Source organism: Vombatus ursinus, unplaced genomic scaffold, assembly GCF_900497805.2.
Source record: "Vombatus ursinus unplaced genomic scaffold, bare-nosed wombat genome assembly UNPS02014821.1, whole genome shotgun sequence".
Lineage (NCBI taxonomy): Eukaryota > Metazoa > Chordata > Mammalia > Diprotodontia > Vombatidae > Vombatus > Vombatus ursinus.
Window position 1 is genome coordinate 6432474 of NW_020954599.1, and position 27908 is coordinate 6460381.

The 27908-nt window shown below is 34.9% G+C and overlaps 1 protein-coding gene across 1 annotated transcript in view; it reads right to left on the reverse strand.

Moving 5' to 3' along the window:
- Positions 1 to 27908, reverse strand: part of GRID2 (glutamate ionotropic receptor delta type subunit 2) — a 1698202-nt gene that overhangs the window by 646903 nt on the left and 1023391 nt on the right. The window contains exon 5 of the mRNA XM_027837543.1: positions 2473 to 2526. Coding sequence (XP_027693344.1) covers positions 2473 to 2526 — 54 coding nt within the window. The remainder of the gene's footprint in view (positions 1 to 2472; positions 2527 to 27908) is intronic.

Consider the following 27908-nt stretch of genomic DNA (forward strand, 5'->3'; position numbering starts at 1 on the left):
TTATGAAAGATAGAAAATGGCATTAATGCTGTAATGCTCCTTAGCTGAGAAATCTAAAATGATTTTCATGATATGACTATCTCAACAGAGTATACTAGGCTAATTCCCTTAAAAATGCAAATTGGCCTACAGGATTCTGGGGTAGTCCAAGTGTGTGTTTGTTTCCCTGAGTCAAGAATAGTAGAAATTGCCTTTAGATTTCTTATATGACTTAGCAAAAGATTCAGATATCATATGATTATTCTTATAAATCCTTTAAGTGGTAGATAGTTGAATGAAAGTATTGATTTCTTTTGACGTGTATCAATGTGACTAAATAGACGAGAGATCATTTTTAGTAGCAAGGGTTTATTGGCTAAAATATAATAATAAAAAATATTGATACTGTTTTGTGCTTTGTACATGGAAGTCTGGGTGGTCTACTCCTGAGACGTCTGAATAGGGAGCAGGTTAGAGAAGGAAATAAAACAAGAAATTAGAAAGATTCCTGGCCTCTGAAAACAAAACTTCAAAATCTATCATCCAAAGGGCAAAAAGCTGTTAAGTTCGTATTCTGCTATCCAGGGGAAATTCAATTTGAGCAGTTAAGGGAGCTACCAGCTACCAGTGGTTAAGAAAGCTACCAGAAAGCAGAAAGCCCTCACTACTCCATACTATTTGGAATAGTGATTTCAGGAATCTCACAGAAATGATGGGGCATGAGTCTCCAGGGCTTAGGATGCAAAGCAGCCCAATTAGACTCAAGACAAGGGCTGGCCCATTGCTCAGAAAGTATAAACCTGTCCCTCTACCAGCTCCAGGGAATCCCTGACACCAGGGAAGTAGGTGGTAGTCAAGAGCACAGCAGGAGAGGAAGGCAAGACTTAGAAGACAGGTATCCAAAGGTGGTAGCTGGGCCTATGAGAGGCAGCCATGCTGCGTGGTACAGGGCCAAAAACGGACTACATACCTTAGAGTCAGGGGTTTGGGAAATGGGCATAGGATGGAAGTACTCTTACATCCCTACTCCTTGTTATTTCAGCAGCATGGAACAAAGCATAGTTACAGCTCTAGAAAGAGGTGAAATACCTTCAAGGTGATAGTTGAGTGGCTCGGCATATTACGAATGGAATCTGATTCTTTGTTCCGAGAATGAAATAATTCAATCATGATAGATACACAATTTGTAAGATAAAAATTAAGATGGCTGGTGATGGCCTGAGATCCAGTGGATGACCTTGGTGTCTCTGATGCCTGACCAAACTTGATTCAGCTGCTTTGTAGCCATTGGAACCAATTATTCTCATCTACCAACTCCATGAGAAGTCTTCACATGCTTAGGTTGGTTGTCCCCCTTAACTCTCCGATGGGTTTGAGGCCTGTTGATTATCCTAAACCTGGTTTACACTGCCTGCCAATATGGTTTTACCAGGGTGTGGAAACTGTCCACGCTATAGTTTCTTGGAGTTACAGGTAAGAGTTGGGTGACAGGTAGATACCAAAGGTAGATGAGCAGCCCTGAAAAGGGCTCAGCAAGGCCTCACAGCAGAGGTGCTAGTCCTTCCCAAACACCTTATATCCTTATATATCCTTAGGTAAATGAGTTTAAAGAAAAAACCAGCCACTTAATATATTCTAATTTTCCATAATAAAAAATAAAATAACAAATCATGAACTTTAAGCAAATAACAAAGTCAAAGTAAGTTTTTGGATGTTTGGTCTTCTTCACAGAAGTTTATTAGTTTATTAATTTTTAGCTAATGAAGATTAGTATTTATAAGATCTCAGGATAGACTGACTTGCATTAGACAGGGCATTAAATATCAAATCTTGGGCATAGTGTGAGGAGAATTTCCTAAGAGCATATTTGCCACGTCCAACTGGTCTGCAGATTTTGTCTAGAAAGACATGGCAAAGCTTATTTCGGGGATTCTTTTTATGATATCTTTAAATTTCATCAATTGTTTTTGTAAAAACCCCTACTGAAATTTTAAAAAATGTATTTTAAAGTAGATATAGTAGGAAATGAAAAAAACAAGATCTGTATTCTTGATTTATCCATATTCATACACTGATATTTAATCCCGATGTAAGGGTGGACTGAAAGAGAAAAAAAAGTTCCAGAAGCAACATTAAAATATAAATGGAACACTAGCACTCCACTGGGAGATATTCATTGTGCTTACAAAGAGGAATTGAAATTTTTAAAAAAGATAATCTTCCAAAGCATGAAGTTCAAGCCAAAAGAAAAGGCTAAAGATACTAAGCAGGAAAGAGGGTTTTTAAAAAAATTATTTTATTCATACAAAGTCCTTTATACCAAGGGGGGGAAAAACTCATTATATTCTTATTAAATAGCATCCACTCGGCAGCATGTTGGAACTTTATTTCAAGGCTTATTTCCTCTTGGCAAATTCAAGGCAAGTAGCAAATACTGCTGCTATGTAAGAAAACAGGGTACACAGTTGACAATTAAGGTTAGTTGGCATTTACCTCATTTATAATGATCCAGTGACAGTCAAAAGCAACCAAATTAGTCTCCACGACCTAGAAAGAAAACAAACCAGCTATCAGTCAGCATTACTCATGAAAACCAGATGGATTCTCTCTGCAAATGGGAGGGCAAAAAGAAAAACAAAGCTTTGAAAGACCTCTGTAATTCAGTTGAGGATAGCAAACCTTTAACAGCATATTGTGAAAGCATTTCTGTTTCTGTTAGGTTTCCTAATTAAACAGAGAAATGAAATTCAACTTGGGAATAGAGGGAAATAGCTTAATAATAACAATAATTTACAAACAAATTGAGTGAGATATGGAAATAAAGATAGAGGCAAGAAAGGTTTAGATAAAATATTAGTACGCATGTATATTAGTGTGTGGATATACATGCATTTATAGATATTTACATAGACATATTATGTAGAGGTTCTCAAAAGTCTTAGTCCAGATTTAAGCTATTAAAGCATATTTTCATTATAAAGTATTGTTGAAATTATTATTAAAGCTTATTAAGCTTTAATGGCTTTAGGTTGCACTAAGACTTTTGGGACAGCCTATCTTTATCATTCTATCTCTCAATCTATCAATATAAATAGTATGAATGGTAGTGTCCTGCCTGTATTAGTGAAATCAAAAAGTCAAGCCATAAAATCTCAGGGAAGAAAAATCACAAAGTCATATAAACTCAAGGTTATCTGGTGCAACCCAAATCGTACCTGTCAAGGAATCTCCTCTACAACAGTGCTCTTGAAACTGTCTTGCAATAAGGAGCCTGTCCCTCTCAGTCAGATCATTTCAATAGGAGAATGCACTTCTTAGGCAGCTTTTCCTTATATTAAATAGATATTTGCCTCTCGATAAGTTCTGTTTATCACTCCTATTTCTCTAAGTCCTAGAAGCATAAATTTAATTCTATGTCTACATGAAGACATTTCAAATATTTGAGGGCAGTTGTCATATGTCTCCTTTCCCTCTCTCCAAATCTTCTCTTCTCCAGGCTAAAACCCTATACCTAGAAAATCATTTCTCACTAGGCAAAATTTGGTCATTGAATTCTTGTCTTTTTTTTTTTTTTTGAGGCGGTTGGGGTTAAGTGACTTGCCCAGGGTCACACAGCTAGTGAGTATCACATGTCTGAGGTCAGATTTGAACTCAGGTCCTCCTGACTTCAGGGCCAGTGCTCTATCCACAACACCACCTACCTACCCCTGAATTCCTGTCTTTTAAAGTTCATTTCAAATGCTATGTCCTCTATAAAGCTTCCTCTGACTGAAAGACTTTTACTATAAATCCCACATAACAATTTCTATTGCTCTCTGTTATACTGTATATTGAAACTATCTTTCTAACTTAGCTCCATACTAGACTGTAAGCTCCATGATGTCTGTTTTCTGTCCAGTTATACTCATTAGGATGTTTACATGCTTCCTATTGTCCCTTTTAAAATGCATATTTTGTCATCTAACATATAAGTAATTCTTCCTAAATCATCTCAATTACAAATTGTTAAACTTGCCTTAAATGTGTTCATTTAAACCATTGGCTAAAAAAAAAAAAGGTTGAACAAAACTAAGCAATAGGCTGAAACCTGAGGCATTTCATTAGAGACCTCTACATCCTAATATAAAATTATATTAGAATATATTTTCTTCTCTGACACTAATAGTAAAAACATTGAAATCTATGAAGACAATATTGTTCCTTCAGTGAAATTTCCTTTATTCCAGAGGTTACTGATGAATAACCAAAAAGCATATTATTTTGACCCATTGTATGTACATTTTGTAGACTAAGACATTGCAACACCATTATTGTCAAATATATAATTGTTAACAATATAATTGTTAGAATAATAATAAACCAGCTGGGTAGCAGAGTAGCCAGGGTTCTGGATTTGGACTAAGAAATACTTGAGTTCAAATACTTCCTCAGACATTTAACAGCTACTTGACACTGAGCAAGGCATTTAATCTCTCTTGGTCCCAATGACCTAATCTGTAAAATGGGAATAATGGTATTTACCACATAAGTTTTCTAGAAGGCTCAAATGAGATAACTCATGTAAAACACCCTCAAACCTTCAAGCACTATATGAATGTTGTTATTATTATTTTATAAATTGAGGAAACTACCTGACTAATACAAATCAAAAGCTAGTCTCAAAAGTTATAATCATGGTAAGTAGCCTGGAACACTGAGAGATTATTTGACTAGTCTAGTCATACAACCAGTAAGTCTGCTAGTCTGGATTTGAACCTAGATCTTTCTTACCTGCAACCTGTATTCACCAAGGATGGGGAACCTACAGCCTCAAGATCACATGTGGCCTTCTAGGTCCTTAGGTGCAGCCTTTTGACTGAATCCAAGTTTTGTAGAACAAATCCTTTTAACGGTTTTTGACCTGTGAAGTTTGGGTTCAGTCAATGGGCCACACTTGAGGACTTAGAAGGCCACATATGGCCTTAAGCCCACAGGTTCCCCACTCCTGCACTATACCACGATGCCTTTATTTTATTTTAGATGGGGAGATTGAGTATCCTTGTTTCACCTGGGCTAGAAGTGCAGCGGGCCCTCAAAGGCCCAATCCTGCAACTGGTTTCCAACGTGGCCCACTTGGCCCCTCCTCAGGCAGCTTGGTTCCCTCCTCCACCTCAGCCTGTCTGCTCCAGGGGGCCAACATATAGGTGCCAGACAGTGTGGTCATCCTTAGTGTACATAAGTTTCAGCCTACTGACGCTCAGAACTCCCAAACTGAGATGATCCACCAGTCTCAGCCTCCCCAGCAGCAAGGACTACAGGTATACATTACCATGCGCAGCCTGTCTTTTACAAAATCTTTCTCTCTTATTAGGAACTTAATCATCAGCAAAGATGAACACATAAAGAAAAAAATAATCAAATGTCTCATATAGTTGCTCATTCATCATACATATTTTTGAAAACTCTTCATGAAGTTGAAAAGGTATTTGAAAAAGTTTAAATTTATTGAGATGATTGTTGTGGTAGAAGTGACGGATATATCTATATGTATGTATGTGTATGTGTGTATATACATATGTATATAATATTGTAAACTGGCCTTCTAATAAGAATGAGACAACAGATGGACAAAAATATGCTACGTTGGTATCTCAAGATATTAAAAGAACCAGAAGAGGATTTAAAGTATATCTTGTTGATTATTTTTGGGAAACTGTGGAATGGAAATATAAAAAATGAGTATGCATGGGGGTGGCATCTGTGTCTAGGGAGGGAGTGCCTATATTGACTAAATCATGACTATATCAAAAGTATCAACATATACTTTATTGAGAAGTTTTAAAAGTGAAGAGTCACTTGTTTGTTAACATATCCTTTTTATTATTTATGATAAATTTTTTAATGCCTCCTTTTTTCCATTTCAAAAATCCAAAATTTTTCTATGAAGAATCAGGATGCTTAACATTTATTATTCAATAAATCACATTTAATCCTTTTAAATATATATTAAAATGCATAATTAAAAAATAGATAATAAAGACTTTCCGGCTTTGTAGAATTCTTAAATTGTGAATCATACAGGCTAAAAGTAATAACAGTAATTCATTGTTATGTAGTGTTTTAAAGTTTGTCTCATAGTCATCTCACTGAAATCCTGTAAAATAGGTAGACATTTATAAACCCAGATGTTAACAATATAAAAGTTCGAAGAGTTTTGGGAACCTTCCATTTTTAAATGAATAGGTTTACTTAATATCGTAAGGACATTTTGTACATATTCCACCCTGGATCCTGCTGTACTCTAATGGGGCAACTCAACTGTAATAGAAAGGATGCATATTTGCTCAAAGTCTCCCTATCTACCCACCCACCTCAAAGAGCTATACTAATATCAAGGGGATTGAGCAAAGAAAAAAAAATATTGTCAAAAGATTATCAATGAACAAAGACACACCGTCTGTCACAACCAAGAACTCTAGAAGTTTTACATCTTTAGAAATATCTGGCAGTTTATCCCCATGCCTGTCATCACTCATTCTCAAATCTATTGAGCAAAATGCAAGACAATCTCATACAAAAAAAAAAAAACAACAAAAACAAAAAACAAAACTCACCTCACTGCCAAGCTATCTATCTCATTGGTAATAAATTCATGTGAAATACATCCTATGGTGACATAAGACAGTTTAATTAAATAAATAATTACCACAGGTTTTTCTTCAGTCTACCTGGAGTTTAAGAAGATTGCCCTGGCTTCCTTTGCAGAACTATGTGAAAAATGTAAACACTGGCAATATAAGTCATCCCTTAGGGCTAGGTCAATGGCTTTTTGCAGCTGCATCAGGGCAGCTGGAAGGCTGCTTGTCTTTTTGCTCCACTTTTAAAATTTCAAGTTGAAACCAACACATAGTATGTATTGTGGAAGAGAAACAACCCAAAACAAGCAGTGAATTCTAAGCACATGACCAGTTAACATTAAAGAAATATATCTTCCCTTCTTCTCCTCTCCTAATATCCCTCCTACCTCTTCCATCAAATGAAAACATGGTTCAAATCATTGGGTTTTGTTTTACTATGTTTTTCATCCTTTAGCACATTTCTAAAAGTTTTACAATTTTCTTGAAAATAGAACAAAACAAAACAAACATCTCCAGAAAATAGATAGAGAAGATGGCAGCGTGGTGGGAAACAAAATAAGATTCTTTCTAACAAAAAGTAATGGTGTTCTGTTTGCAAGCATGCTGGTGGAAGTAGTGAGGTGAGGTAGGCTGACCTCTAAGCTGCAAATGTGGTGAGGAAAAAATGAAGAGAAAGAAAAGATGAATATAAAAGTAGAGGAAAATGAAAAGGATGAGAGAAACAGTCACAAAGATTTAAAGGCTGATGGATATGTGTCTCATCTTAATATCTGCCATTACTTTTACCCAAAATGAAAGGAAACAGAGAAGATTTTTTAAAAAAGTCTTTATTTTCAGGCTTTGTTTCATGACCATTTTACAGCAAATTATCATAAAATAAAAAAATAAAAAGATTGTGATTTCTAAAATATGTTAATACATAATAATCCAAAAGAATGTGATTTCTAAAATATGTCAATATATAATAATCTGAAAGAAGTATTACCAACAAAGTGAAAAAGATAAAGTAAATTTAATCAGTTGTCCTAACCTACCCTATAATTAAATGCATAGGTAGTAAGGTAGTTAATTGTGGCAAACAGATGGTCATGAATGATTTAATATGTCCTTATATCACTCTTATTTTTTTGTCCTTACTCTTTCATTTAAAATTTTATGTTTCAAATATTTCCTGCTACCAGATTTTTGCTCAACAAACATTGAAGGGTTGTTATATTCCTTTGATAGCCAAGGTATTCATGAACTTACTGTGCAATAACCACAGGTGACTGAGTATAGAAATCATCGAACTGTGGTTCCGCAATACGGTTTTGCCACAAATACCATTTGTGTTCAGTATTGTAAGTCTCTGAAGTGCAGGGGTCACACCAAAAGTGTTTAGAACATCCATACTTATTGGACAAAGCTACAAAGTTGTGGCATTAAGGCACATACAATGACAATATGAAGTCTTATTTCTTTTTGTTAAGATATAAATGTATATGGGCTGGAAACTGGCTAAGGATTCATATTTTTCCCCTTTTCCTTTTATTTTTTTTTCCTTGAAAGAACAAAAGCATCAGAATAGAGAGAGACTGCAGAGAGATTTTTTTTTTTTTTTTAATTTAATGAAGTCTTTGAATCCCAGGAAAATCCAGCAGATGGCATCAGTAATCCCTTGTGCAGTTATTGGCCGGCATGACAACATTCTGGAAAGATCTCTTTTTGCATTTCCCCTTGAGCTCAGCATGGTTCCTAAATTCTCTTCCCTTTTTATCCAAACAGTCACTACAGTACCACTCTATGCCTGTTGCTTTATAGCCTTTGCTCTCATCTTCCAGCTGGAAGACCACTCACACATCTTCGTCCAAATCCAATAATGATTACTGCCAATGTTATTTCATAAACGGATATTCTAGAGTTATTGTTATGGTTATTGCTTGGTAGTTGGGTCTTCCTTCCTACACTTCTTAAAGGATGGAAATATGCCATCTTTGAGATTTAGCCAACACTTTGCTACCTGCTCTTCTGTAATGCACAAATAGGGTTACTAATGTACGAAAATGGAGAATCTAGATGGTGTCTGTGGGAAGTCCACCTCTTTGAGTTCTGTGTTACTGAGGAAGAACTGAACTGCTAAATGATGCCTTTCGAATGGTTACTGATTATCCTTTTCCTGGGAGGAACTTTTTTTTTTTTTACTTTTCAGAAACTAGTTATTTATTTTTCCTCTCCTCTATGTTTATGAAGAATAGCTAATGAAAGGGAGAGGATCAGTGTCTCATAATGTAAAACAGGAAAAAGGGAAAAGGAAAATTAAATTTTGCCTATGTGTACAATGTCTAATCAGTTCTTATCACTTCAGTCTTGGATTCTCTTCTTAATTCAAAATAAAGTCAACTAATTAATAATCATTAATTAAGCACCTGCAATCTGTCAAGCTCTGTGCTCCCTATAGGGAAAACAATACCAAAATGAATGAGTCCTGCCCTCAAAAATATTGTATTGGTAGAGATAATATGTACATATATAAGTATTATAAAGGTCAATGGAATCAATCCCACCATGGAACTATCTCTGTTTTAGTTACTCTTTTCTCTTACTGGATTAGCTCTTCTTGTCTTTGTAATAGTTTGGCTTTGCCGAAATTGATCTGCAAATGGATTCTTTTACTTGCTCTGTTACAATGGCATGTAAAACCATCGGCTTAAGAATAGGAAAGAATCTCAGGAATCATCTAGTACAAGCCTCAATTAATCCCTCTATAATATTCCCTACATATAGCACTTGAATTTCTTCTTTCAGAACTTCAGTAATCAGGAGCTCACCCCCCTTTCCTAGAGATGCCTCTTACATTTTACAGAACTTCTGTTTTTTAGAAGGATTTGACATATGTTGAGCAGATATTTGCCTCACCATAATGCCCACCCATTTATTCTTGTTTAGCTCTCCCATGTCAAGTACAATGATTCCTACTCCACATGATAGCACTTAAATAGGTCAACTATTATCATAGGCCCTTACGTTTTTTCTTCTTGAAGCTCAATACTCTAGTTGTTTCAACCAGTTCTTACATGACATGCTTTTCAATACCTTCAATATCCTGGTCACTCTCCTCTGGATGAACACTAGCTTATTAAAGAAAAAATAAAATAAAACAAAAAACCTCCTGAAATATGGCAACTAAAACTGGATGCCATTTTCTATATGTGGTCTTACTATGGCAGTAGGACTATCATTTCCTTTGCTCTTGACATTGCTTTTATAAACACAATCTAAGTTATCAAGAGCCTTCTTTTTAAATTTAATTTAATTTTGCTGTATTTTAAATTCCGAACTGCCCACCACACTCCTGTGTGCGTGAGTGTGTGTGTGTGTGTGTGTGTGTGTGTGTATACATATTATACATACTTTTATTAGTTCTTTCTCTGGAGAAATATACCATCTTCCTTCATACATACTTTGTAGGTGATTTGAGTATTTGTAGCACTAAAATAACTTATTCATTCGTAGTTATTCTTTGAACAATATTGTTGTTATTGTACACAACATTATCTTGGTTCTGCTCATTTCACGCTTCATTATTTCATGCAAATATTTTCATTTTTTTCTAAAATCAACCTGCTCATTATTTCTTACAGCATAGTAGTATTCCATCACAATCATATACCACAACTTGTGTAGCCAATTCCCAATTCATGGGTTTCTCCTCAATTTCTAGTTTTTTGCCACCATGAAGAGAGCTGTTAAAGAAAAAAAAATAGGACATATAGGGTTTTTCCCCCTTCTTCCCTGATCATGTTGGGAAACAGACCCAATAGTGGTATTGCTGGGTCAAAGGCTATATATAGTTTAATAACTTTTGGGGCATAATTCCAGATTGTTCTCCAAGATGGCTGCATCAGTTCTACCAGCAGTGTATTAGTGTCCAAATTTTTCCACATCCCCTATAACACTTGCCATTTTCCCCTTTTGTCATTTTAGTCTATATGGTAAAGAGGAGAAAAGTTGTTTTAATTTGCATTTCTTTAATCCATAATGATTTAGAGCATTTATTCACAGCACTATATATAGCTTGGATTTCTTCATTGAAAAACTGTCAGGGGCAGAGCCAAGATGGTGGAGGGAAAGCAGTGACTTGCTAGAGCTCTCCCCCAAACCCTTCCAAATACCTACAAAAAATGGCTCTAAACAAATTCCAAAGCAGCAGAACCCACAAAAAAAACAGAGTAAAACAAATTTCCAGCCCAAGACAACCTGGATGGCTGATCAGAAAGGTATATCATGCTGGGTGGGGAGAGGAGTGTAGTTCAGCGTGCGCGTGCAGGCCACACCAAACCTGGAGCAGGTCTCAGAGGGCTGAATTGCAGGCAGCTCTGGCGGTTTCCAGACTTCTCAACCCAGGAACGCCAAAGACAACTTAGAAGGTCAGTGGGAAAAGTCTGTGACTGCAGTGAAAGAAAAAGCTAGATCTCAGCCGCCCCGAGGGCAGCGGCTGCCTTCTGAGCTTCTGGCCCACAGACTGAGGGGGAATCGAGGGGCTGATCAGAGAGGGATTGCAAGGATCTCTTTGCCAGGGCTGAGGCAGGCATCTCTTGCTTTGCCCCTGGTTGGATCTGAGTCACAGTTCTGAGGGGCGGTCCTGGAGTGAGGAGGAGTGCTGGCTGGTGTGGTGGAGGTAGTTGTGGTGGTGAAGAGGAAACACCTCACCCCTTATCATAGCACCTTGGAAGAACTGACATTTTTCAGGTCCCTAGAAATGTCTGTGAAAACAGCTGTACAAACCCCTGAAGCTTGGGACAGTACATTCTCCACATTGGAAACAGACTCTTACCTTAACAAGTAATTGGCCAGGATCATGAGCAAGCAGCACAAAAAGAGTCAGACTATATTATCTTACTTTGGTGACAAAGAAGATCAAAACATACAACCAGAAGAAGAAAACAAAGTCAAAGCTCCTACATCCAAAACTTCCAAGAAAAATATGAATCAGTCCCAAGCCTTGGAAGAGCTCAAAAGGGATTTTGAGAAGCAAGGAAGAGAAGTAGAGGAAAAACTGGGAAGAGAAATGAGAGTGATGCAAGAAAAACATGAAAAACAACTTAACAGCTTGCTAAAGGAGACCCCAAAAAATACTGAAGAAAATAACCCCTTAAAAAATAGCCTAACCCAAATGGCAAAAGAGGTCCAAAAAGCCAATGAAGAAAAGAATGCCCTAAAAAGCAAAATTGGACAAAGGAAGTCCAAAAGATTACTGAAGAAAATACTTCCTTAAAAATTAGAATAGAGCAATTGGAAGCTAGTGACTTTATGAGAAATCAAGACACTGTAAAACAAATCCAAAAGAATGAAAAATCAGAAAACAATGTGAAATATCTCATTGGAAAAACAACTCACCTGGAAAATAGATCCAGGAGACAGAATTTAAAAATTATTGGACTATCTGAAAGCCATGATCAAAAAAAAGAGCCTAGACATCATCTTTCAAGAAATTATCAAGGAAAACTGCTCTGATATTTTAGAACCAGAGGGCAAAATAGAAATTGAAAAAATCCACCTATCTCCTCCTGAAAGAGATCCCCAAAGAAAACTCCTAGGAATATTGTAGCCAAATTCCAGAGTTCCCAGGTCAAGGAGGAAATATTACAAGCAGCCAGAAAGAAACAATTCAAGTATCGTGGAAGCACAATCAGGATAACACAAGATTTAGCTGCTTCTACATTAAGGAACTGCAGGGCATGGAATATAATATTCTGGAGGGCAAAGGAGATAGGATTACAACCCAGAATCACCTACTCAGCAAAACTGAGTATAATTCTTCAGGGGAAAAAAATGGTCATTCAGTGAAATAGAGGACTTTCAAGCATTCTTGATGAAAAGACCAGAGCTGAATAGAAAATTTGACTTTCCAATACAAGACTCAAGTGGAACATGAAGAGGTAAACAGGAAAGAAAAATCATAAGAGACTTAATAAAGTTGAACTGTTTACATTCCTGCATGGAAAGATGATATTTGTAACTCATGAGACCTTTCTCAGTATTAGGGTAGTTGGAGGGAAAAAATTATATGTATGTATATCTATATATCTATATATAGATATACATATATGTATATGTATATAGAGATAGATGGATAGATAGATAGATAGAGGGCACAGGGTGAGTTGAAGATGAAGGGGTCATATCTGGAGAATAAAATTAAGGGGTAAGAGAGGATTATACTAGGAAAAGGAGAAAGGGAAAGGTAGAATGGGATAAATTATCTCACCAAAAACACAGAAAAGAAAAGGCTCTTACAGTGGAGGGGAACGGGGGGAAGGTGAGAGGAAATGAGTGAATCTAATTCTCATAGGATTTGACTTAAGGAGGATATAACACACACACTCAATTGGGTATGGAAATCTGTCTTATCCTACAGGAAAATAGGATGGGAAGGGGACAAGAGAGTAGGGGGATGATAGAGAGGAGGGCAGATTGGGAAAGGGGGTAATCAGAAGCAAATACTTCTGAGGAGGGACAGGGTCAAAAGAAAGAATAGAATAAATTGGGGGGGGCAGGATAGGATTAAGGGAAATATAGTTAGTTTTTCACAACATGTCTACTATGGAAGTGTTTTGCATAACTACACATGTATAGCCTATATTGAGTTGCTTGCCTTTTCAATGAGGGTGAGTGGGGAGGGAGGAAGGGAGAAAATTTAGAACCCAAAGTTTTAACAACACATGTTTAAAAAAAAGTTTTCACTTGCAACTGGGAAATAAGAAATACAGGAAATGGGGTACAAAAATCTATCCTGCCCTACAGGAAAATAGAAGGGGAAGTTGGGGGAGAGATAGCGGGGAAAGCAGACTAGGGGAAGGGGTATTCAGAATGCATGCCATCTTGGGATGGGGGGAGGGGCGAGATGGGGTGAAAATTTGGAACTCAAAATCTTGTGGAAGTAAATGTTGAAAACTAAAAATAAAAAAAGAATTAAAAGAAAAAAGAAAAACTATCTGTTCATATATTTTGACCATTGAAGAATGATTCATATTCTTACAAATTTGACAAAATTCTCTATATATTTGAGATGAGATCTTTATCTGAGAAAATGTCTACAACGTTACCCCTCCCCAATTTTCAGCTTTTTTTTTCTAATCTTACATACATTGGTTTTATTTGTACCAAATTTATTTTTTAATTTGTTGTAATAGAAACTATCCATGTTACATCTCATAATACTATCAATCTCTTTTTTCTTCATAAATTCTTCTCTTACCCACAAGTATTCTAGGCAATGTTTCACCTTTTTTTTTTAAATTTAACTTATGATATCTCCCTTTCTGTGTAGGTCATGTATTCATTTTGACTTTATCTTGATAAATGGTGTAATATATTCATCCATACTCAATTTCTGGCATACTGCTTTCTAGTTTTCCCAACAATTTCTTCCAAATAGTGAATTCTTATCCTAAAAGCTTTGCATTTGTCAAACACAAGGTTACTATACTCATTTACTATTTTATGTATTGTATGTCTACTCTGCTTCACTGATTCACTTTTCTATTTCTTAACCGGTACCAGACAGTTTTGATAATTAGTGTCTTATAATATAGTTTACGACCTGCTACTATTAAACCTCCTTTACATTATTTTCCATTAATTGCTTTGATATTCTTGACCTTTTGTCCTTCCAAACAAATTTTGTTATTTTTTTCTAGCTTTATGAAATTTTTTTGGTAATTCAATTGGGAAGACTTTGAATAAGTAGATTAATTTAGATAGAATTGTCATTTTTATCATATTGGCTCTATCCAACCACAAACAATTAATATTTCTCCAATTACTTAAATCTGGTTTTATTTGCATAAAAAGTGTTTTATAATTATTTTCATGTAGTTCCTAAGTTTGTCTTTCCAGGTGTATTTCCAGGTATTTTATGCTCTTTACAGTTATTTTAAATGTGGTATCTCTTTAGATGGGGAAGCTGTGAGACTATAACAATATATCACAATGATTATACGTTGTAATCAAGCAAGATTTATACCAAGAATGAAGGAATGGTTTAACATAAGAAAAACCTATTAGCATAGTTGATTATATCGATAACAAAAGTAACAAAAAAACTATCAATAGAAGAAAAGGCTTTTGATAAAATACAACACTCACTCCTATTTAAAAAAAAAATCACTTGAAAGCATAGATACAAATGGATTTTTCCTTAAAAATGATAAGAAGCATCCACCTTAAATCAATAGCAAGCATTATTTGTAATGAGAATAGGCTAGACGCCTTCCCAATAAGATCAGGAGTGAAACAAGGATGCCTATTATCACCAATATCATTTAATATTATATTAGAAATGCTAACAATAGCAGGGCTCTTTCTGCGGCCAGTATGTTCTTGCTCCTCCTTACCCACAGCCACAGCCTACCCCATCTGATCAGTGCACCTGGGCCCTGCATCCAGTGCCAGCAAAGGGCCCTACAATCTTCCCTTGATCACCTGTCTGACCCTACCACTGTCCATAGGGAGAAAGCTCCTGAAGCTGAGGCTGCCTCCAACATAGCCACACCAAAGGCTTTTTGTTTGTTGATTCAGAGATGTTGATTCAAGTTTGTTGATTCACTTCAACCAAACCAGACCACCACCCAGTGAGGTCAAGTCTTTCCTAACATCTTTCCAAGTTGCCATAGGCTGGACAACAGCTTTACCCTGACTTCGAATTATTTCTGCTGTGCTAAAAGTTCATTTTGGGGCATTATTCAGATTGTTCGTGAGAGAATTTGGGAGACCCAGGTAAGTTCCTGCCTTATTCTGCCATCTTCCCAGAATCCTCTCAACATAAACCTTTTTGACTATCAAATTTCATTGCTGATGCATATCAAGTATAGAATTGTTGAATATCAGAAGGAGAAGGGAATTTTGAGGTCATTTAGTCCAACCACTATACTTCATAGATATTCAAACTTAGGTTTAGAGATATGAAATAGCTTGATCTGGTCTAAACAGCTAGTCTGAACAAAGACAAATCTGAAGCCAGTTCAGTTATAGAAAAGCAGAGTGATAATAAAGTCAAGATTCTTGAGTCAATCAATACCCATTAAACACCACTCTGTTTCATTAACTTAGGTTTCATGTACAATATTACGCAGCTACAGAAATCACAGTCACCGGGACAACGTGATGGAAAAATCACAAACAAATTACGACTAATGGAAGAAGTAACTCAGCAAGATGCTCTTTTAATGGTGGATGAGCAGTGACATTATACATTAAATGAAAAATAGTCAATTCAATTTTATTTTTCAGATTTATTTGCTATTAAATGCTTTGTATCAATAACTTTATTTTCAATTTTATTTACAAAAGTTAAGAAACACAAAGTGCACTTCATTTATTTATAATACAACTATGACAGCATGGTCCAGTGGATAACTGTCATCAGGAAAATGTAGATTTGATTTTCTCCTTAGATACTTAATTCTATGACTCCTGGCCAGTTATTTAATCTTTCTGCACCTCTTTTTCCTCATCTGTAGACTAGGCATAAGCATTGCACCTACCTAATAGAGTCATTGTGAGGAACAAATAAAATAATGTATTTAAAGAACTTTATAAGCCTTAAAGTGCTATATCAATGTGAGCTATTATGATTAATGGGTCCCTTCTATTAAAGTTCATTATTGTCTCATCATGGCATCAAGGAACTCCAGGTTCTCAAAGGCAATACTTTATTTTTGAATGATTTTATTCTAGAAAGTTGTAATGCCATTGCTTAGTCACTGTTTCTCAAAATAGAAAAGTAAATGTTACAGTTTGCAAAATCATCATGTTTAATTATATTCTGGGAAACTTAGAATTTTTCATGACAACTCATGGAAAGAAAATTCTAGGTAATATGTGGGACTCAGGTTCTCCATCCTTCCTATCAAGCTTCAGGGGTATTAAGAAGGAGCTCAGTGGCAAACTGTCTCTTGACAGAAGACCAGTTCAGCTAAGTTCAGAGAGCTTACTACCCAAGTGGCTAAAGGGTGATTAATATTTGGTCTACAGTAACCTTCAAAGAACATCTACAAATTATAGAGTGATAGTCATGAGTAGTGGGAGTAAATTAGGTTCAAACAATCAAATCTACAAGTACAAGATGGGGAATAAATGATTAGAAAACGATTTGTTTGAAAAAGATTGGGTGGGAGGTAGTTAGTAGACTGCAATGTGAGTTAAAAATGTGATGTGAAAGCCAAAAATAAAATTAATAAGCTCTTGAGTTGCACTGAGAGACAGAGATCACAGCAATAAGGAGCTTATACTTCTACCTCATTCTGACCTGGTCAGACCACAACTAGAGCACTGTATTCAGCTCAAGGTGCCACATTTTAGGAAGGACATTGATATGCTCTTATGCTTACTATCTGTATGATCCTGGGCAAATCCTCTCCCTGGAATTCAGTTTTCTCATCTACAGAATGAAGTAGTGGGACACAATGATCTCTGAGGTCACTATCTCTTTGATCTCATAAAAATATCCAGAGAAAAAAGACTATTATGGTGAAGGGCTTTGAGTTCATGTTATATGAAGATCTGGTGAAGGAACAGAGGATCGTTAGTCTGGAGAAGTGAAGACTCAGAAGAAATGATTACTGTCTTCAAGTATTCAAAAGCATGTCACAAAGAAGTGGGACTGGAAATATGTTGATTCACATCAGAAAGCAGAACCAGGATCAATGAATGTAAGTTGCAAAGAGGCAACTTTAGAACTTTATTTTAGATGTCAGGACAAATATATATATACACACACATATATGTACATACATATGGAGACATATATATACATAATATATATAGGTATATCTATATATATATGGATAAATATTATATAAATACATCGATATACCCATATAATATGGATATATATACAAATATATGTAGATTATATGTATACAAATATATAGATTTGATATATACATATATACAAATATATATATAATATATACATATGGACAGAGAGAGAAAGAGAGAGTGATTTGTAACTATTAGCTGTTCAAAAGTAGAATGAGCTTCCTTGGAAAGCGATAAATTCCTTCTCCCTGAAATTCTTGAAGCAGAAGTGAGATGACCACTTAGATGTGCTATGGTGAACATTTCTTTCATGGTCTAGATGACTGTTCAGGTTTCCTCAAATTCTCAAATTTTGTGAATGTCATTATGAAGTAGCTCCTTGAATATCGAAGTTAGGAGAAACTTTTCTGTTACACATGGTCTACTGACAACCTTTTCTGAAGTCTTAAGGTTCATCTCTGAAAGAGCATTAGCGCAGTTGCAGGTAGCCGTGACAAAAGTCAATACCTTTCTATTGTTGTTTGGATTCAAAGTTTGCTCTTTCTGACTTTATAATGAACTGACTCATGCTAGTGAAGGGAATGCCCTTGTCAATGAAACCATGGGTTCTTGAAGGACAAATTCCACAGATAACGGTTGTCCAACTCTAACAAATTTCCTTAAATCTTAGATCAAATTTATTTGACTAAATACTGAGTCAGTTATACTTACTGGCTATTTGTGGAACAGTTATTGATCTGTTCATTTTATGACAACAGCTGTTTGTAGATTCCTTACATATACATTACTATTGAAATTCCCACTTAACATGTTAAGAAAGTGACTAAAATGCCCCTGCCTCTTGATCCATAAATTTCCCTATGTAGCATATGCCCCAAGAAGGTCATTGATAACCAAAAAGACCTTATATATAACAAATTGTTGCAGCACTTTTTCTAGTAGTAAAGAACTGGAACCAGTAAATATCCATCAACTAGGAAATGGCTAAACAAGTTCTGGTATATGAATGTCATTAGTTAGAAACGATGACAAGGATGAACCTATAGAATTTCAGGAAGATATATGTGCTTTGAGGCAAAGTCAATTAAGCAGAAAGAGGAAAACAAACTGACTGTACAAACTGACTACATCAATGAAAATAGGGGGGGAATGGCATAAGTCAAACTATCAAAACGGAATTCTTTGAAATTATAATTATCCATCTTGGCCCTTAAGAAGCAATGTGATGCAATTCTGTCTTTGCAGAGGTAGGAGAGGATGGCTATGAAATATTAGAGAACAATTCAGACATTTTTAATATGTTGATTAGCATTTTTTCTTTTTTTTCTTGACTAATGGAAAAAGTAACTCAGCAAGATGCTCTATTAATATTGGATGAGCAGTAACATCATACATAAAATGAAAAATAGCCAATTCAATTTAATTTTTATTTTTTTATTCTTTGGTATAATGTATGGTTCTCTGGAATTTGGAGTGGAGAGACAAAGTGGGAATGTTGCTTATGAAAAATAAAAAGTATCACTAAAATATTTTTAAAATGAATATTCAAAATGAATTTGTAAGTGACCTCAAGATTCAACTTGGGTGAATATTTGTAGGTAATTAAAAAAAAAACTCCCTTATATAATCTTGTTTTATTATTAGATCTCTTTCACTGAAGAAGAGAATTATGGTTTATAAAAGGAAATAGGTAAAACTAATTTAAAGGATGATCTAGCTCTAAAGAAAGGAAATTGTTTTTTTCCAATAAATAATGAATTTCATACTGATGTAATGCTCTGTACACATCATATTTGGACAAGTTCACATATGTTGGAATATATTTTCTTCAGTTCTTATTGGGATTTTATGAACAAGAATAGGGATAGTACTGGATCTGTGATTTCACTGATGTAACCCTAGATGAGGCAACTCCCTCCATCAATGTGGTTCAGGAACTTTTCTGCAACTTATAATCTTATAAATTTGCCTAGAACACTTGTGGGTTAAGTGATTTTCCCAGGTGTCAGAAGTGAAACTTAAACTCTGTATTCCTGGCTCCAATGCCAGTTTTCTACTTACTATGTTGCAATACTTAAGAAATAGAATTAAAAATTGAAATGGAAAGGTTAATTAATGGTACAGAAACACTGGAGAATAGTGTCAGAAAATAACTATTTAGTTTAAGATTGACAGAGAGAATAGGAATTGTGACCCGTAGCTCAAATTTCCACTCTTTGCATCCATTATACAATTGGGGAGCTAGGTTGTTCACCAAAATGGCAAAGCTTTGTTCTGTTTTTCACTTTCTGAATGCAGTGGAAAAGCAAAGTAAATCTGGAAAAGAGAATGCCTTCTGTCTGCTAGTGGGTAGCCAGACTAATAGCTCTTTAGTAGGTCAGTAAGTGTTTCCAATTTTATAAACAAACAGCAGAAATTGAAATAATAAAATTCATGTATCCAATACTTAAACATGTAAGAATATCATATTAGAAATAGTAAGCATAATAATCTAAATATAGTTCTTTTAAAATTAAACAAATAATACAAAAGATTGAGAAAACTTGGTTCCGTGTAGGTAGCCTATCAAAGAAAATACTGAAAGAGCAACCATCAAGAAACTGTGAGTGCTCACAGGAAAAAACAGTAGAAAATATGAGGAGAGGAAGTATAGCAAAGTGGATAGATTTCTTTGAAATCAAGAGGACGTGGGTTTGGCCAACTATGGATAAATCATCTAACCTTTCTTGGCCATGAAAGAGACCTGAAAATTGGAAACTTTCTTAAAAACTCCAAATAAGGGGATAGAAGGTTCCTTCCCATCCAAATTTAGATAATTTTGGAAAAAGACAACATCAGCTAATATTGCATTATACTACTTTAGGCAAATGGGGACATTCCTAGAAGATAGCCTTTTGCCATTTCCTCCAATTCATATTATTCAAAGACTTCTGAATTTCTTAGAATTTTTATTAAGGATGTCAAATACAAAAAAAGTCAAACGCAATAATTATATTTAGTAGCATGTATAATTATTTTAAAAGCAGTGCATAATCAATGGAAAAAAAGCTTCTAGAATAAAATCATTCAAAAACAACTAATATCATAGCTTATTAATCTATTCCATTTATCAAATTTAAGTTGAAAGGGAAATATACATACACACATATATACATACATATATACATATATGTATATGTATACATACATACATACATGTGTATATACACACACATATATATTCTTTCAAATTCAGTATTAGATATGGTTAGGGTTAGAAGGAAAGTTAGAGATCATTGGCTGGAAGTAATGCTTCCTCCTCCTCCTCCAATTTCTTAAATACTATAGGGTTTTTTTTTAAGAAATTTTGAAAATCTCTCCATTAAGAGTTGGAGAGGCAGCATGGTCCAATGGAAATAACGTCCACCTTAGAATCACTGGATCTAAATTCAAATTCTGGTTGTGCCTTTGTGCTTCTGTGATCTTGGACCTCTAAGGGAGCTGGAGTAGATAACATTTGAGATAAATTCCAGCTTGAAATCTAAGTTTCTATGACTTATAATCTCTTAGAGGGCAGGAACCAAGTCTTAGTCATCTGAGTCTCTCAATACTGATTGAATCAAGGATCACAGATCTAAAGCCAGAAGGCACCTTAAGGGTCATCTAGTTAAAGCTCTGCAGTTTACAAACTTAGAAACTGAGGCCCAGGGAATTAAGTAACTTCTTCAGAGTCACACAAATAGTGAGGGTCAGCTGGGACTTGAATTCAGGTCTTTTGATTTTAAAGTCAATCCTTTTTTTTATTATACCACTTACTCAATGAACTCATTTTTAAAAGCAAAATTTCATTTGCTTGCTTGTTTATCTTAAGTGAGTGCCAGCTCAAATAGTCCACAATATTGATCAGGCTTAACAAAGACCACTAAATGAAACCACGCTTCACATGTAGTTCATCCAATCATGAATATTTTTCAGTCTACTCTGATACTCCCTGCTTCATTTACATCTTTTGCTTTGGTTACATCTCTTGCTTCATGGGACAGTAATCAAATCAATATCACTGTACATTCACGACTGTTCGAGGAGAAAACAGAGGAAACAAGGCCAAAACCTAAGTGGAGATACCAAAAATCTGAGGAAAAGCCCAACATATTTTATTAAAAGTTTTGGTCTACTCTCAGCCATGCATCCAGAATCAAGCAGGGTCTACCTACGTCCATCCTGGCACATAGTAAGTGTTTGGTAAATGTTTATTGATGAATTGATTGATCATCCAAGATGAGAGAATGGTCCCAAGCACAATGTTCTAATGCAGAAAATAAATCTTGAGATATGAATAAACAGAAGAAAATCAAACACAACAAAGAAACTGACTGAGAGAAGACTATGAAGCAAACCTAAAAGATGAAAATAACTATAAAAACATGCAAGGAGAACCTCAGAGAAATTAATTTCCTGGCCAGATTATAAGAGAATGTAGAAGAAATCAAGTAGATATAATTCCTTTACCGCTCTCTCTCTCTCTCTCTCTCTCATTCTCTCTCTCCATCCATCCATCTATCTATCTATTTCTTCACTATGTCTCCTTTTTGTAATGAGGAGAAAAGGAGTAAGACAAAAATCAAAAGATTGGAAAAATAGAAGAGAACATGAAACATCTCATCAGAAAAACGACTGATCTGGAGAACAGATCGAGGAGAAATAATACAAGAATAGTTGGACTACCTAAAAATTACAATAAAGCAGAATCTTGATAAAATATTATAAGAAGTTATCTTGAAGTTACAGAAAAAGAAGGTATAGAAATAGAAAAAAATAGACCAATCACTACCTGAAAGAGATCCCAGGAGGAAAATTTATAGGAATATCATAGCCAAATTTCAAAACTCAAAGGTAAAGGAGAAAATATTGGAAGCAACAAGAAAAAAAAACAATTTAAATATCATGGAGCTACAATAAGGATTACACAAGACCTAGCAGTTACTACTTGAAGGACTATAGGTCTTGGAATACTATATTATACAGAGTAAAAAAGCTGGGATAACAACCAAAGATAACTTATCCAGCAAAGTTAAGTATAATCTTGAATGAAAAATAAAGGGGAGGATATTTAACGAACTCAAAGACTTTCAGATTTTTGTGACAAAAAAAAACAACCCAGAACTTAAGGGAAATATAACATATTTCCTATATAACATATAACATATTTCCTATAACATCGAGGAGAAATATAAGGTAAACATTAAAGCTTAATTATAAAGGTCAATAAGGTCAAATTGTTCACTTTGTATATTTGAAAATATTAGCAGTACTCTTATGATTGCCATCATTATTTGATTAGTTTGAAAGCTGAGCTGACTATGATGAGGTGTTTCTAAAAAAAAAAATAAAAGTGTGTAGGGAGAGATAAAAAGAATCAAAGGAAAAAAAGTGATACAGAAGAAGCTAGTGGAGATACACACAGATACACACACCTATTTGTGTCTAATGATGGCCATCTCTAGGGCAGGAGGTGAGGGGGGAAGAAAAAAAAAGAAATTTACATGATAACTTTGTTACATATTTCAAAGAAATGGCAAGTTACACATAGTAGCTTTACAGTTTCATGTGCAATCATCTTTTTTTAAAAATATACTATATTATGGAAATACTTATTTTATTCCATAAATTAACAATAAAATAATTTAATTTTTTTTAAAGGCTGGGTATAGTACTTTGTCACATCTCTTCTTTGGGGCCAAGTTTGGTCATTAAACTTTCACAATATTTAATTAAAAAATAACTCAATATCCAAAAAGGAATGATCCATAAGAAATTTCAAAGGAGGAGATAGGAAGCAAGGGCTAAATAGAATTAAAGTGAATTTTATTAAACATTTTAAAACATTATTCACAGAACAATAAAAATTGGAATAAAGATGGAAAAATAGGAAAAGAAGGTATCTTTCCAACACTTTTTATGTTACTGTATGGGAAAGGGAAGGCAATAAATATTTTTATAGCATCTACTTTGTGCTAGACACTACATTAAGCACTTTTTACTAATATTATTTCATTTGATCCTCATTACCATGCTGTGAGGTAGGTGCCATTATTATTCCCATTTTACAATTGAGGAAATACATATAAAGAGAAGGTAAGTGACTTGTCCAGGGTCACATAGTAAATGTCTGAGGATGCATTTGAACTCAGGCCTTTTTCTGTACTATGATGTATGAATTAATATATATTTAAACTACATATGTTTGTATGTATGTATAAACATACACATATGTGGAAATTCTCATTTTATTTGATGTATATTAAATTCAGAATAAAAATAAATAAAATTATAAAGTTTTCCATCACCTGGCTCGATCCTACCTTCCAGGTGTATTCCATAAGTGTCCATCTACATACTCTGTTTTCCAGTCACACTGGCCTCTTGTTTTTCCTCCCACACACCATTCCATCCCTCTTCTCTTAGTCTTTTCACTAGCAGGCCTGCCATTCTTAGAATGCTCTCCCTTTTAAGGCAGAATTCTCTGCCTTTCAGAGTCCCGTGATCCCTTCAATTGCAGGTGCCACCTTTTCTGCATGAGGTCTTTCCTTAGCCTTCCAGCTATTTTGCTTCCTCACTTCCTTCCTCCAGGTTACCTTGTATGTATTTTGTATGTTTTTATATACCGATTCATATTCATATTGTCTCTTCAGTTGGAATGGAAGCTCTGCGAGGACAGTGATTGTTTTACTTTCACATTTGTTTCCTCGCACTTAGAACAGTGTCTGGCATGTGGCAGAGATTTGACCAAAATGATTGATTGTCTGATCCTGGGTGAATCGATTAACCCCTCAATGTTTCCAGGTAACTTTAAAACTAAAAGTTGCAAAAAAGAAAAGTTGTAGGTCTGCATTGGCAGAGGGAGTCTTCTCAATAGGTGATATCTATACTGATAAAATCACAGGTCTAGGTCAAAGAAAGCAATATTGGCAAAATCTTTACAATGAAATCTAATAAAGGTATCATTAATTCATCTGTTTTAAATACATTGTATTTTTCATAATAACTGCCTTTACCACAGGAGTTACATTGTGTAATAAGTAATTATTTGAAATAGATTTATTTTTTCTATAAAATGAATCCCAAAATACTGCTTAGTCATAGTTTTTTTTCTATTATAAATTGATTTATGTGGTCTGGAGTCAATTAAAACTGTACTATCCTATAGATGATGTGGATTTTTTTCTTCTTTGCAATCATTTCATTATCTTGCTTTGGTGTAATAATATTACCCCTGGAAACCTAGAGACCTTTGAAGAACAGTGTTTGATTACAAGGCACCTTGCTGAGATTCACAGCAATCAGCATGGCAGCGATTTTCAACTACAGAAGGGGCTTAGTGTAAAAGTGAAAAACAATTTAGAATAATCCTTATCATACCTTATCATACTTTACTCTGATGGGAGCTTTGATATCCAAAAAACACCAAGGTAAAGGAAAAAATAAACTCACTAGAAATAATGACTTCTGTTATATTGGTACATTTTGTTTTAGATGTGCTTAGCATTATTCTCCTAATTCTCACCTTGATGAACACAGGCCCATTTCCATCCAGGAAAAGACTATTTCAAACTATAGTTATCTATGCTGGTAGCCACCCTGCTCCAGTAAGATTTTTTTTGTTTGTTTTGTTTTATCAAGGAATCATAGGCACCCATAAATAGCATCTAAAGAGCCATGAAGGTATTGGTAGTCCTATGTATTCTTCCCCAGGGACCTTAATCACTGATGAGTTGGAGCTATAATGAGAGTCTTTTAACTTAATAGTAGTATTGAGAACAGATGCTGGCACATAAATATGCACTTATCTTAATAGTGTTTCACTTTCTTATGTGCTCTATGAGCACTGCCACAGAGGATGACTGGACAGGAATGTTTCTTCTTGCCTTTAAGGCCACAGTGAAATGAACATTATTAATTTCTCCAAGGTGAGTCTTTGAACTAGACGTGTCTTTTATTGGTTTCATTATTAGGAAAGTTAGCCTGGGTTTGGTACAGTTTCTTTAGCGATACTCTAATTCAATAGCTGTGAGGCACTGCATTTCCAGGTAACTGACTAATGAATCCATGTTTGCATACAGTCTAAAAACTGACAGGTGCTTCATGTCACTTCTGACCACCTCATTCTCCAGTAGCTAATCTTCTGCTTGATGAGGAACCTTTCCCAATTGGACTGGTCCTTGGACGGCAACCTCATCTTTTGCAAGGATGAAAGCTTTTCTAGCATAGCAGAATCTGCTGGAGTGTGCACTTCAATGACAAAGTTTTTGAAGAAATCGTACACCAGTGAGGTGTCAAGGTCAGACCTCTATAGATTTAAGATGGCAATATGTTATATTTAATATAGAGAAGGTAGAATACAGTTTGGCAAAATTAGAAGTTACTTTAAAACTACATTTGGTATTTTAAATAAACCAAATCTGTTTGTTTTCAGCCCATTTTACTGTATACCGTAGGCAAAACACTATTCAGTTAAGAAATTTTATAACAGACTTCAGATCTGAGGTGACTTAAACTAAAGCAGCTATCAATAATTTAAGGATAAATTAAATAAACATATTTGGAGTGCCCCTTTAAAAATAATGTATCTGAAATAAAATAACACAAACATACAAATACTGTGTTAAGATAATACAGAAACAAAAACAAAGTTCTAGGAATCATCTAAATTCACATTAGTATGCTTATATTTGGATACTCAATTTGAACTTCCACAAGAATATCTGACATTTCAATGCTTATTCCATTCCAAGATGAGATTGGTGTGGCATACAATTATGCCTTCTCGTAAAAATAAATTCACATTGTGTACTGAATGATTATTTGAAATAGTCCCTTTCACCATGAAAGTGAAGAAATATATGCCAAAATATTGCTTATTTAGCTATATTTTTTCTATTACGGATTGATTTGTGTTGTCTGCAGTCAATTAAAACTGTGCCATCCTATACATAATACGAATTTTTTTCCCCTTGAAATCACTGGGCTTTGGCCCAACAACATTACCCCTGGAAGCCTAGAGACCTTTTAAGAACATTGTTTGATTACAAGACACCTTTGCTGAAACTCACAGCAATCACCATGACAACATCATTCATTATTAAAGAAAATTATTTATGATATTGGCCATTTGATGGCACAGTGGAAAAAGTACTAGACTTGAAATTAGGAAGACATGAGTTCTAATACTCCCTCAGATGTTTCCTGGGGTTGTGTGGCTCTGGGCCAGTCACGGAACCCTCCCCTAGCCTCAGTTTCCTCAGTTATAAAGTAGGGAGAATAAATGATACCTACCTCACAGGATTGTTGTAGGGATCAAATGAGATATCATGGAAATAGCTAGCATTTATATACTTTATTATTTATATACTTTTTAATATACTTTTTTCTTTTTCCTTTGGCTAGGCAATGGGGTTAAGTGACTTGCCCAAGGTCACACAGCTAGTAAGTGTTATGTGTATGAGGTTGGATTTGAACTCAGGTCTTCCTGACCCAGGGCTGGTACTCTATCCACTGCGCCACCTAGCTGCCCCACATTTTTATACTTTTGCAAAGGTTTATATAGGTTTGCAAAGCAATTTACAAATATCTCATTTAACCTAACAATATCACTGAGAGATACTGAAAGGTAGGTGTTATTATCATTTCCCTTTCACAGTTGAGTAAATTGAGGTAGACAGAAGTTAAGTGACTGGCCCAGAATTGCACAGCTGGTTAGTGTCTGAGGATGGATGGAACTCAGACTATCTGCCACTAGCAACCTGTAAATTGCTTTGCAAGGTTGAAAATACTATTTAGATGGTACTTATGATTATTTTCAAAATTACTTTACAATTGTTTCGGGGCCCAGGTGACTATCAAGATGTGTGACCAAAAAAAAAAAAATAAATTAAATTAAATTTCTGTGAAGAATTCAACATATGTTAGAAGAGAACTCAACTGATCATATATAAATTGCAAGCCTTCTAAGAAGAAAATTAATCAAGAATTGCTGACTTCTATTCTGAAAAATAATCAAGGAAAGGAAAAACTAGAGACAAGCAATGGCCTCAATAACTACTTTCAGGAATGCTTTTAAAATCCACTTTGGGTTTCTTCAATAGACTTGAGCACCAGTATACTACATTCCACTAAATGGCTTTCAATAGCAGTTACATTTTTACTCCAAGTGTCTAAACTGAAGGGTAAAGAAAAAAAATGTGAAAAAGAAAAGTAGAACCTACAGATTTTATTTAATTTGTTTTCTTCTCACCCAACTATTAAACTCTGAAAATGACATTGATATTAATAACTTTTTGAAGAAAAGCTAAAGTCACAATTAAAAACAAAAGATATCAAGATTTTCCTTGGTTTATCATTTCCTCAACTGCCATGCTGGCCCATGGTGTTTCTTCCTTTTTTTCTCCCCTGAATTGACTATCTGGTTGATTTGTAATGGAAAAAAAAGGAAAGAAAGAAAGAAAGAAAGAAAGAAAGAAAGAAAGAAAGAAAGAA